General features: G+C 45.4%; 4 protein-coding genes across 4 annotated transcripts; 2 read left to right on the forward strand and 2 right to left on the reverse strand.

The window, feature by feature from the left end:
• Window positions 1-2,369: 2,369 nt before the first annotated feature.
• On the reverse strand, window positions 2,370-3,153 carry BP5553_09995 (putative pyridoxamine 5'-phosphate oxidase 1; the record flags this gene model as incomplete). The annotated part of the gene is made up of 2 exons (XM_032018618.1): window positions 2,370-3,037; window positions 3,114-3,153. The coding sequence occupies 2 exons, from the start codon at window positions 3,151-3,153 to the stop codon at window positions 2,370-2,372; spliced, it is 708 nt and encodes a 235-aa protein (XP_031865026.1).
• Window positions 3,154-3,649: 496 nt separating this feature from the next.
• Window positions 3,650-4,541, reverse strand: BP5553_09996 (Ubiquitin carboxyl-terminal hydrolase; the record flags this gene model as incomplete). Its single annotated transcript, XM_032018619.1, has 3 exons — window positions 3,650-4,029; window positions 4,087-4,404; window positions 4,457-4,541. 3 exons carry the CDS (start codon window positions 4,539-4,541, stop codon window positions 3,650-3,652), a joined length of 783 nt encoding a protein of 260 aa, XP_031865027.1.
• Window positions 4,542-5,463: 922 nt separating this feature from the next.
• Window positions 5,464-7,419, forward strand: BP5553_09997 (uncharacterized protein; the record flags this gene model as incomplete). Its single annotated transcript, XM_032018620.1, has 2 exons — window positions 5,464-6,023; window positions 6,090-7,419. The coding sequence occupies 2 exons, from the start codon at window positions 5,464-5,466 to the stop codon at window positions 7,417-7,419; spliced, it is 1,890 nt and encodes a 629-aa protein (XP_031865028.1).
• Window positions 7,420-9,557: 2,138 nt separating this feature from the next.
• On the forward strand, window positions 9,558-10,345 carry BP5553_09998 (uncharacterized protein; the record flags this gene model as incomplete). Its single annotated transcript, XM_032018621.1, has 2 exons — window positions 9,558-9,881; window positions 9,947-10,345. 2 exons carry the CDS (start codon window positions 9,558-9,560, stop codon window positions 10,343-10,345), a joined length of 723 nt encoding a protein of 240 aa, XP_031865029.1.
• Between the last annotated feature and the right edge of the window lie 2,069 nt (window positions 10,346-12,414).

Consider the following 12,414-nt stretch of genomic DNA (forward strand, 5'->3'; position numbering starts at 1 on the left):
CACAAGCTTGGTAAATAATAGTATAGGGGAAATTATATGAACGTACTTTATAAGCGCGTAGGCTACCTAAACGAGCGGGCTACTTTTCACGACTTGCTATAATTTAACCCTAAATAGCTCTACTAAACACTCTTAGTTCTACTTACTAAGAGAGTCCAAATAACTTTAGCTGTTCAAGATCTTCAATTAAGTAAAATTATAAGTAAATAAAAAGTTTCGTAGATATATAACGTACTCTATGGTCTTTATAAGCCTGAAACTATAGATATGTTATATATTAGGATTCTATTCCGAATAGACGAAAATTAACTCTTACAAAAGAGTTAATTCCTATATGATAAATCTTTAATATATATTACGATAATATATTACTTATCAGCTTTATTATATAAGAAATAACTGATATACTCTTAGTAGAATATATTAAGTCGATATTTATAGCTTTACTTATAGTGTAGTGGGGATCTAATGGACCACCTGTTACTTATCCTGTTTTTGCATTTCCATTTGTACTAGAGTTAGTACGTGGATAGGTGGAGCCACCTGGGTATATAAGACCCTAGCTCTCACTCTCCCTTTTGCACGCAAGACAAACCATCGCGATCAGATTCACCACAATACAGCCGGACCAGGGTGAAGCTGGCCAGTTGAGATAATTACGAATACAAACCCAATTTGCTATACTTGTGATAATGACGGGATCTTGTGACTATTGGTCGTCCTGAATTGCCACTGCCTGAGTACGCCCTGAATATTCACCTCCTCTAAAGAACACTAAATTATAGTTTAGACTTCTTTAGCCAGATGACCATATAACGATAATCCCACACCACGCCTATCGCCTAATTGATCCAAATACCTTTACTGTAGTCTTTTGGCAGTCAAACACAACTTTCGTCCCAAGCTCGGTTAGTAAGCTGGCCGCTTCTGCTCAGGCGCTAATCACCCTCGGCTCACCCTGTCCTCACCCAGCACACCTAAGCTGCCTGAGCAACCTAAGCAATGCAACTTCTAGGAAGCACATTGAGCACCAGCACCAGCCGTTGAGGCCGCAATTAGTGACGGCAAAACGCATATGATTTGGCCACATCTAAATCAACACAATTTTATGTTGCTGGAGCTTTTGCTCGTCGCGCAACTTAATTATTCCACCATCCATGAGCCCATGAATATACGCAGGCCCCATGAAATAGTAAGGCTAATCTACATATCATGTGTATAGAAGTGAATATGGATCCAAAACTGGCTCTAAATGAATATTAGTTGCAAGGAAGCCGGAATAGGATCTATGCTTAGATATACAACGAGGAAAGTTTATTTGGGCATCAAGAGAGCAAGAACGAGCCAGCTAAGTGCTAGAATAGCCTCCTAATGCGAGCTCAGGTTGCTCAGGCCGAGCCCAGGCAGTAGGCATGCTCGGGAATGCTCACCCTCGGCTCCGGTTAAAGCGGCAGCTGCTCACGTCCACAGACTAAAACGGAACCAGGGGGAAAAAAAGTTAGGTCTTACTTATGTGGTTGTTTTATCCACGATTCTTCCTAATACTCCTAAGGGTCCTCCTACCTCCTCTATAATATTAAATTTAATATACCAGTTATTTTATATAGCTATTATAATTATATCTTATAGAACTATATACTTCGAAAAATATATCTATTTATTACTTAAGATATTACTTACTTAGTAATAAGTAGATCTATATAGTACAAAATCTCTTCCTCTAATATTCTCTTACTTAGACTTAATAATAATATTATATACCTGATTATATGACTTTGTTGTAGATTACCCTAAACTTACTAAATCTCCTTTCCTCTTTTAAACATCGTTGTTGGTTAACTATTAGCTACTTTTCACATCTTAACCGTTGTGGATTTCTTTCAAATGACCGAAAGATAATACGCTGGATACTGCATTTTATATTGGTCCACCAAAAATTAGCAACGCCTAATCAAATCAATTGAGCCCAATCGTCAGTTTGATAGGAATCGAAATTCCTCGGTTGAGCAACCTTTTTTTATCATTGGAAAGTGTGATATGCAACGGCTCTAGCTCTTTGGCAGCTATTCCCCACCATCAAAAGTAGTAGGTGCAGGATCGCGTGATAAAAAGATAGCTAAAAAAGCGTTGCGCATAACATGTAAATCTTTGGTCTATGCTCTATCTATTCTATCTATCGAATTTCATTCATCAAAACGTAGGTGGCCGTTGGATTCTTTCATGTAATGCGAAGCCAAGGGGAAGTGATACCGCCAGTGCTACTGGTATGTATAGACCACATCTCGGAGGTAACTCAATCGCAGACCCGGAATACTTCTCTGGTCATGATCCAGCCTCCATGGAGACGATCCCTTCCTTTATGTTCCCTCTTAAGGACTCAGCCTCTCGAGCTTCCACCCCTCCCCATCCTCCTTCTTGGAGTACTGAAACCGATCGTGCAACCTACTCTCTCTTCCCTGCCAAAACTCCACCATTTCAGGCTTGATCCTCAGTCCCCCCCAAAATTCAGGGACGGGAATCTTCTCTTCGCCCTCAAACCTCGCCACTACATCCTTCACCCGCGCATCGAGTTCCTCCCTCCCCGCCAAAACCTGGCTCTGTTGACTAGCCCACGCTCCAATCCTACTCCCCATAATCCGCGTATCGTAGTATATCTGGCTTTCTTGACCCGAGAGTCTTTCCACTATCCCTTCAACCCGAACCTGCCGCTCTACTTCCGGCCACCAAAATGTCAAACTCGCCCACTTGTTGGTCTCTACATCTTTCGATTTCTTGGAAGTTCCCCAGTTGCTGTAGATTATGAAGCCTGTTGGATCCAATTCTTTCATGTATACTATGCGGGAGGAGACTCGGCCGGAGGGCAGAGATGCTGTTGAGAAGCATGTCGTTTCTGGTTGGCGGACGCCGGATGTTTGGGCGTGCTTGAACCAAGTGTGGAACTGGGTCAGAGGAGATGAGGGGTCGAGTTGGGAGAGGGAAAGTGAGCCTTTCGTGTATTGATCAGCCTGAGAATATGTCTTATCGTTGGCCGGTGCGACTGAAGCATTGGAGGAGTTAGTCACCGGAAGAAGACGATGGTGGGGTAAATATGGATAAGGGTGGAGGAAACGCACAGATTAGCTTGTTATTATTTTGCGGTGTATAGAGAGCCATCTTGTGAGAACTAATACGGAAGAGAGATGGGTTTATTAGTCGCATATGTTGTGATTCAGTTAAAGGTGACCACGGGTTGCGCAATTGGTGGTGTTTAGGTTGTGGAACGTCAGGCCATCGTATCATTGACATCTCGCGCTAGCGGCCGACTGCCAGCCTTGTGACAGCCTTGTGATGTGAGCTTGATTTACCAGCAAAGCAAAGACTTGTCACCCTTCCTCGGAAAATGGACGGATGAAGCGTGTAGTGTTTGCATAATAGTCCCAGAAGGAGGAGCGTGGGCAGTAATGCCTTGCCGCTATGTTGGGCCATGTTCCATTCTCAAAATCGCCAAGGTGCCTAGCATTCATATTACCTATTTGTCATTGCCTGTAATTCGAAATTCAATTGCTATAAAATAAGCCGAATCTTAGACCCATATGCCGTGTAATGCAACCCTAATCAACTGCTAACGCCATGGCCATGAATCGTGTGAATCCTACTTCGTACTTTGCGGCTATTCCAAACTTGGAGCTAAGGAAATCAAGCTGAATCTCAACTCTCCGCCTCCAGATTCCGCTTCCCGTTTCAAAAACTGCCGCACTCCTAGATCAAGAGCCTTCTCGCTCAGTGCATCTTCATCGCCAAGGTTTCCTCTGTTGAGGGGCCCCTTTCTCCTTCCATCCAACTCCCATAAGTCGTTCTTATCGTCTTTCACAAAGCACACGTAGTGTAGGTCGATATCGTCCTCGGCGGCTGGTGCATTACTCTGTCCCCCAGCTGCAGCACCCTGATGTGCTCTCTCGAGAGCTTGCGAGTTGTAGAGCAAATCGGCGCGGTCTATGGGAGCTAAAGGTGTAGCATCTTGGACCAACTTGTCGAGGTCTGAGCCCGATTCTGCAGTCCGAATATTAACACCCGTATGTCAGATCATAGCCCGCATATGTGCCTTACCAATAAAGTTCTTAGCACTGCCGTTACTAACAGCATGCAAAATTCCAATCAGCCCACAAGCATTCCTGATAGTTTGCTTATACCAAATCACAGGCTCCTGTGGACCCTTTCCCTCGTATGCTTTGCTATCGGCATCCTCCTGTACCCTGAATGTTTCGTAGGATTTACTGATGGGGAAAACGAGAAGGAGGGCGCTGGCGGGGCGGGGTACGAAAGCGAGAAGCTCGGGGTCATCGATGCTGAAGACATCGTGGAACGAGAGCGCTGAGGAGAGGCCGAGTTTATGGACCAGAGAACTCATTACTTCGGGATTGTTTTCTATTGCAACATATTAGTATGCGTACCCACTACACCGGCAACTATAACATACCCAGTGGCACAAAGGCCTTTCGAGAAGCTGGAACATCTGGGCTCTCGTTAGGTGCCGACGCAACGGGTTCTGATAGTCCAGCCATGATGAAAGCAGGCCTGGGGCGTCGTTGAACGGATGCGTTTGGTTTAATATAAAAATGATAGAACTGGAGCAGTTACTATGACTGTCTGGTTGATAGGTAGAAGCTTGAGCTTGAGCTTGGTTGATCACTCGTTCGTTACATTCCAGCTTCGTACCCCACAACTTCGGCGGGAACTTTATCCGGTCCGATTACGTAGTTATCCTCGACGTTCCTAGGTTTCCTCGAGACCTCATCTTACAAAATCAACTTTTTCTCAACTCGGATTTCCTTGCTCTAAATTCATCAGGTCTGGGATCGCAGTGAAAAATAAGGAGCAAAGATCTCCAAGTTCAGAAGCAGCAGTGTATTTTCAGCTACAAATTGCTTTTCTGTGCCTTCTACGTGTTTTGGGTTTCAGCCCTTTCGTGGCGCGCCAATGTCTGTGAGCCCATGGATACTGAGTTGCCTCAGCCTCAAGAATGAGATCATAAATTTGGTCTGTTGAGTATCCATCGTGAGCGGTAACTGCCTCATTTCAGCCCCAGCCTGATTTCGAATTCTAAGCTTCTATCTTCTTTGATCATGATTTTGGCAGGTCAGCATAGCGAGATTGTCTGAACATGCTACTGCGACGACCCCCTTTGTTGTTCGGAGCATGAGGTGCTCCTGCTGAAATGCATTGTTTGAATGATGCGAGATCTGCAACCCGTGATGGAGCCGTGAGGTGTGGCTTATCGTCCGTAAACCGCCAAATTGTTAGCCACCTGCTGCGAACATTCATACCATGCAGCCAATGTTACTGCGGCCCATTGGCTTCGGGGCTGAGCGAGGCGGAATGAAGTAGCGCGGTGCTGCACCAAGTATACCTTTTTCGAAATAATTTCTACAAACTCTTTTGAAAATCTTGTTACATCCTCTTATACCCCTCGCTCGCAATTGTCACATGTCTTCATTTATGTTTAGACAAGGTCTCTGTGGTCTAATCATCTGTGCCGCTGCGGTTACGTTTATCGTTGATGCAGCCCCCATTTCGAATTCTAGAGCCGCTGGTGGTTTTGAGTTCTCGGGCAGTCCAAGTAAACCCTGTACGGCATCAACATGGCAGACGATCCTTATATTCTACGCAACAAATTATCTGGCGCATATTGCGACTGTCCGATCTGTTCCCGGCGCTAAAATTGAACACACCCTGAAGTATACGTTAATGTCCCTGTTGATACCATATTATGGAGTGGGAAGAGGCTTCGAGGCAATTTTGAGACATGCAATATTTAAACACTCGCTGATCTCGAAGCGCGCCGACAGCCAGCTACAGATGGCTTTGCAATCGGGTGCTCTGTGCATCGTTGTTCGTGCGTCTGACTGGAAACCAGTGCCTGAAAATGAATCAGAGTTCGTGGTCGATAACGTCCGACTGCTTCAGAGGCCAATTACGCCCGAAAAGGAAGACAGCAATGGCGCGTCAGAAGGTTCAGCTAATACCGAGTTGCGATCTATTTCAAGGTGACTAACCTTTCTCTTTCCTCAAAGCCAATCTACAAAAAGATAACGGCTAACGTCTGGTAAAAGCGCCTCAGCTAGCCCACTTGCTACGCCCGCTCATATAGCCATTGAAACACTGCTTATCTTACGCGAGACCTTAGATTGGGACCCGGTAATTAATCTAGAACGGAATGTCCAAGGGGTTCAGCATCTGCCACAAGGCTACACCCTCGCCATCTTACCAACCTTTGCCAAGGTTGCGTCTTCATTTCCCGACACGGAAGAGGAAGTGACAATTTCTTCAACTTGGAACGGGGCGAAAATTCTGATTACAATTATTCAGACTTTTTATGCTTCATTCACTCTGTATGAGACAACGAAAGGTCAGCAAACGGACCAATATGGCTACGCCGGATTCGGCTTTACTGTCATTCCATACGTGGTTATGTCTATCATCAACCTTTTCGGAAGCCTCGTTACCCCTGACTATCCTACAATGTTCCTTGTTTGGTCCGCTGAGTTGAAAGAAGCTCAGGACCGTGGTGGCAAGTTTGACGGAATTGTTGGTACCGTCGTATCGAATGTAGCAGATGGGATCGATAATGGAAAGCCCGAAGCTCGAATAGCTGTCTTTTCACGCCGACACGGACTTGAGCAGGAGGTTGAAGGGACGGTTTATTGCAATGTCCGGGAGCCTGCTTGCATCCCTATTACACAACCTTCGGCGACAAACCAGGAAGGACCCACCACAGAAGAAGTACCAACACTTACAGAATCTGAACAAATTGAAATGAATACAGGAGAAGATGGTAATCATTACACAGCAAATAATTCCAGCCAAATCTCTACATTTGTCGTGGAGGAAGGCGACACATGTCGATTGCGGGGGCGTGTTGTGGATACCAAGCGATACAAGTTTACAAACTACGAAGGCGGCTTTCTCTCCTTTATGAGAAGAGTTGTCATAGGAGACGACAAACTCAAACCACTTTTCGACAAAAAGCTTCCCCGCGATGTTATTGTTGTACCATCATGTACACCGTTTGAAGTCATACCCAAGGGCCAATGGAACAATAGGATATTCGGCCAAATTTACAGCATTTCAGTCTATCTCGTGTGCGCGATACCGTTTGCGGTTATAGGTAGTTTAACGCACTTCAAACAAGGCCATAGTACGGTTGTCCAGCGTGTCTTTACCATGGGATGGCTTGCGATAGACATTTTGGCAGGAAATTTTTCTGTGGATGGGAAACGATTTGCATCTGGGCTTCATAATATTACTAGTGAGCAGAAGGTTCAGACCTCGGATTGGCTTCACTTTTGCGGTACAGTTTTTTGGGCTCTACCATTCGCACTTGGCGGGTTCTCTGTTGTCGGGATAATGATTCGGGACTATGATATTTGTAGCGCTGTGTAACACGGGCCAACTATGATTTTGCTGCGGCCGTAGTTATTTGCGTACTACTTAGAACCAATACTACAACAGTCTATCCATACCGGTGGATTGCTTTTGAGAGAGTCCGCTTATTACGATATTTCCCGGGTTAAAGCCAGATTGGAGGATGTGGCACAAACCTCCAGCCGTCTGGCGAAACTGTCCTAGACTTATAACAACGGGAATCTCCACATCACTGTTTGATAGAACATATGCATTGAGACATCACTCCAAATGACCAGAATTAATTGGCGTGATGAAGCCGCCACCGCGGAAAACGAGATCAATTCTTCTTGCTTTTCGGCGATCACCCAGCCATATGAGGGACGGCTCTTCTTCTGGGAGAATTTCAAAATCTTCCTTCAACGCCTGACATATTGGAATCGAGTTCTTTCTCAGCCTGCCCCTCGTTTCTGTGCTATCTAGGTCTTGTATAGGGTGCAGCATGGGGTCCCATTACCCACGCCCCACGTGGCTTGGGGCGCCCCTATAGGTAGGGCGTCGAGATTTCTACCCCATGGGGTATGGGAATAGGTAGTAAAAATAATCTACCCCATTCATAGGGCCCTATGGGCATAATTTAGTATATAAATTCGTATATATCTATAGGTATTTATATAGTTATATATACCTCTTAGGTTTATACTATGTATAAATCCCGTATAGGATCACATCATAGCCCATTGGAACCCATTGCCCCATAAGCCACCCCCATGGGATCCTCATGGGTTGGGTCATCAAAGTACGCCCCAGTCTATGGTTGGGTTGAAATCTCAAAACCCACCCCATGGGACCCCATGATGCACCCTAGTCTTGTATGTCAGGGTGTCGATGGAACAAGCAACTGGATTTGGCACGGAGAGAGCTCTCCTGTAAAGCTCTTGATCACAGCACACCTAAGAAAGTTCTTCGATAGTAGCCTTCACGAGCGTGAAATAAAAATGATGCGGACTATATTGAGCAGATTTATCAGTACGGGGGCCGAAATCAATCTGTCTTCCAAGTCCACTTGTCTAGAAAGGTGCTAGACATACTTAAAACACTCAACGGCAAACTAGTTTAAGACCTCCCTACTAAGCTCCAAAAAGCGCGTATCCCCAGGTAATTACCTAAATAAGTATTACGATATGATTAACTAGTCCGAGTACTTAATTTACTAGCAACTAGTAAAGGGATAGTATAAATGCCTCGGTTCGGCAGATTAAGGAGATTATAGATCTGGCTACTTCTTATTTATTTAGCATATAAAATTAATCTCTCTATTTGCCTATATATATATGCTTTCTACTTATTTAGTTAAAGAATGAATTAACTCAATTACCTCCAAATCCTCCTTATTCCAAGTCCGTAACCTTAACAACTCTGGTTTAACAATACGTGACTCAGTCTCCCAATTTACTACGCATTGTCAATTCAACGTTATCGTATAATTTAACGCGGCGAAGATTTCATACTTACTCGCCGAAAGCACTATAGTAAGCATGTGCTGAGAGGTTTGGGAGAGAATATCGTGGGGAGAGGTAGAGATCGGAGAATAAATAGCTGCATCGCCGCTTTGAGCTTAGCACAGCCTAGTTAGGTATACTCAAATGCCGAGGCTGAGCGCACCTTCTGCTTTTACTCCTATTCTCCAACAAAAAATCGGCAGCACCAAGATCTCGACGGTGGTAATTCGGGGCTCAAGCCAGGACTCCAGCACATCTACATATGTCTTCTGCAGTTGCAACATCCGAGTCGGAAGTGGAGTCCGGTTCCGACTCGTCTACAGTCGTTTATGATCATGAGCCCTTCCATATGTTCAAGGCTCGAGTTTTGGAGCTCCTCCCAATGGCGAAATCTCAATAGAGCGAATGCACGGAGGAAGTTTTAACAGGATCATTGGCATATCTGTTACCACCAGCGAAAGTCATGCCGCCAGCTAGTACATTCTCCGCGTTCCACGGGTTGAAGTTGCGCAGCTGGATCGCGACCTCGCACCTCTTCAATTACTTCGTCAGCGATCGAAAATCAAAATTCCCGATGTTGTCGCATTTGATACGACGAGACTCAATGTCCTTGAAAATCCCTATATGATTCAGACGAGTATTCCTGGGTCATCTCTTTTTCCCGCCTATCCTGATATGCCTTACGAAACGAGATGCGCTATCGCAAAAGAGCTTGGCGAGTGCTTCTCAGAATTACATTCCATCAGACGTGTCACTGCCGGCAGACTCACCATATCACCTTCTCTGGGATCATTGGTGATTCAACCATTTAACAACACGGAAACGGATGCTGCCGTGCTATACGAGAACGGACCAGCGGCACTGACAATTTCAGATATGCTACGTGCAGTTCTTGAGCACAAAAAGGAACTAGCTATAGCAGAGGGTCCAAACCAGTCATTCAGGGTTTCTTTCTTCGATTCCTTCATTACTACGGCATCGGAGATGAGTGCCCTTGGGGTACTAGATGGGAATTATTACTGCCTTTGCCACCTAGATTTAGAACCTCACAAGATTATTGTCAGCCCCCCTCGCCGACTCGGCCGCAAGCCATCACCGGCATTCTCGATTGGGACAGCGCACTCTTCGCTCCACCCTTCATTTGTTGTTCCCCTCCAATGTGGTTGTGGGCCTGGAACGGTGAGGACGAAGAGGACGAGCAGCTCGCAAATAATGCACCTCCGACGCTCGAATTGCGTAAATTGAAACAATTGTTCGAACATGCGGCCGGCCCAATATATCGTCGCTTTGCGTACGGCACCCAATATCGACTAGCTCGGAAACTAATACGATTCGCCATAGACGGATTACAATCAAACGAAGACCTGACTAATGCTGACTTGCTTCTAGCTGAGTGGGTTGAAGTACAGAGATCGTTGAAATTAGCAAACGCAACCATCACAACAACGTACGTTGACCCGTGAGTAACCGGTTAGAAGGACAGATCGGAACAGCGTATGAGGCGGGCGGTTGTGTTGTAATTGGAGAAGACTTGGTTCGGGCAAAAATTGCTTTTGCGCTAGCGGGATAAAATGCAGCGGGGATTTCGAAGCCTACAAGTGAAATCGTGACAAAAGTCTTGAATTCGCCTGTTCTCCGCTGATTGGTTTGAGGACTGATGAGGAATCCTGCTATGTGTAAAAGGGCAAAACGGGCCACATGTAACGGCAAGTCTTTACCACATATCCTCCCAAATCCCACATTGATCAGGAATTCTTAACCCACACATACTTTATCTCTGATCATGTCGAAGAAGGGAAGCTCAACCACGCATCATTGCCCGAGAAAGAGCAAAGGCTATTGTACTGCATATCAGATGTTGTGCACGACTCACGATGTTATCCATCTAGATGACGAACTTTGCTATGCTTGTAAAGGATATTAATACTCCCCCTACCTTCACTATAATGATTGTTGACAAGGGAATATAGAGCCGCAGAGGAAGAGACAACATAGAGGCAGAGTCAGTAGAGAAAGTGGCAAAGGCAGCTGGGAGTAACAGTAATGAAAGACTTTTTCCTGAAAAGTCCAAGCTCGGGACCCCCAACGTGATTTCTCCAGGATCGGAGACATATCTGCAAGCTTGGTAGCCAAAGTCATTCTTTGAACATTCTGGCAGGCCTGGCGAAGGGGTCTTGGGTTTGGACGTATACCAGGTAGGCCGGAATTGGCGTCATTACCGGCGATAGCAAAGATAGTCACGATCGCTTGACGATAAAAGATATCTATCCGAGAGTCTTGCTCGAGACTGACCTCATTATCCTGTACAATACAAAGAGCAACTACCCAATATTCCTCACATCCAGACCTCAGAGCTTGGACAATCAGTTTGCAGAGGGTACAGTTGCCCCTTTTGAGAATTTCTTGGAACGGCCCGAGCCTTACAGTTCCTGGATACAGATCCTGGAATAGATATAGCCGCAAATCGATAGCCTGGCAGACTATGCACAATTCTCCCGCTCGCCCCATTTGAACGACGTCGGATGGGGAAGTAAAAGAATTATCGAACTATCAAAACGTGCTCTACACGAGAAAATAAATAGTGATTGAATCTGCTCCTGGGAGAAAGGTTCAAGTTTGGAGATGAGACTGTTGCTGACTTGGCTGCCTAGTTGCTTTGATTGTGGGAGTCGCGCCGCCTTAGCCAAATGTGAATTCAGAATTACTATTTCTTTCACCATTATCATCCTTATATCCGAGAACACATCTTCACTGTCTCCGTCAACTTGGTGCCTATAGCCCCTCTTCCACGATACCAAATGCCAGCATCTACAGGGCTTCTTTCCTTTAAGCACGCATCCACGTGGTGGTTATTTTGAATCCGCTAAATATAGCACGTATACATTGCGCATCCGCCCAGCCGGATTTATCGTGTCAAGTGTCCCGAGAAACCGATGGTACAGAATTTCTGCACGTGGCTGCACAGAGACGGAGCGATGGTCTATTTATCCAAAGTTTCCATATTGGGTTTACCATTTCCAGAGCAGCTCCGTTATTTATTAATGTACTCGTCTGTGCATTCCACTTGCAGATTTAAATCATTCGAGTGTCGTTCTTGTTATTGCGCGAACAATTGGTTTGTTTGGCTATGCCAACTTCATTTCCAGGAGTACGAGCCTTTGGAGTGAAGTCAATTTAAACCTCATTCATGGAGTTCCGATGCCTTGGCACTATCCCGGGAACTGCCTGACTTGCTCTTTCGTAGCAGTTAGTTGGTATTATAGAAAACCATGTTTTAGGAATACTCGTTCCTCATACGTTCTGTCGCGGACTTCCGGTTGCAACGCGGTCTGCTGCCAAGTACTAGCTGCCCGATTGAGTCTTCCGGGCCACTCTCTACCGCTGCTTGACATTGTTTATCTCTGCATTCGATAAATTTGTGCGCGTGTCAAGGATGTATATGCCGCTGTGCCATTCCAGCACATCAGACGCAGACCAGAAACCATTATCTGAAATGTACTTCGTACTATGGATTTTATCTTATCGTGGCCCG

Source organism: Venustampulla echinocandica (assembly GCF_003357145.1).
Source record: "Venustampulla echinocandica strain BP 5553 chromosome Unknown scaffold_13, whole genome shotgun sequence".
NCBI lineage: Eukaryota > Fungi > Ascomycota > Leotiomycetes > Helotiales > Pleuroascaceae > Venustampulla > Venustampulla echinocandica.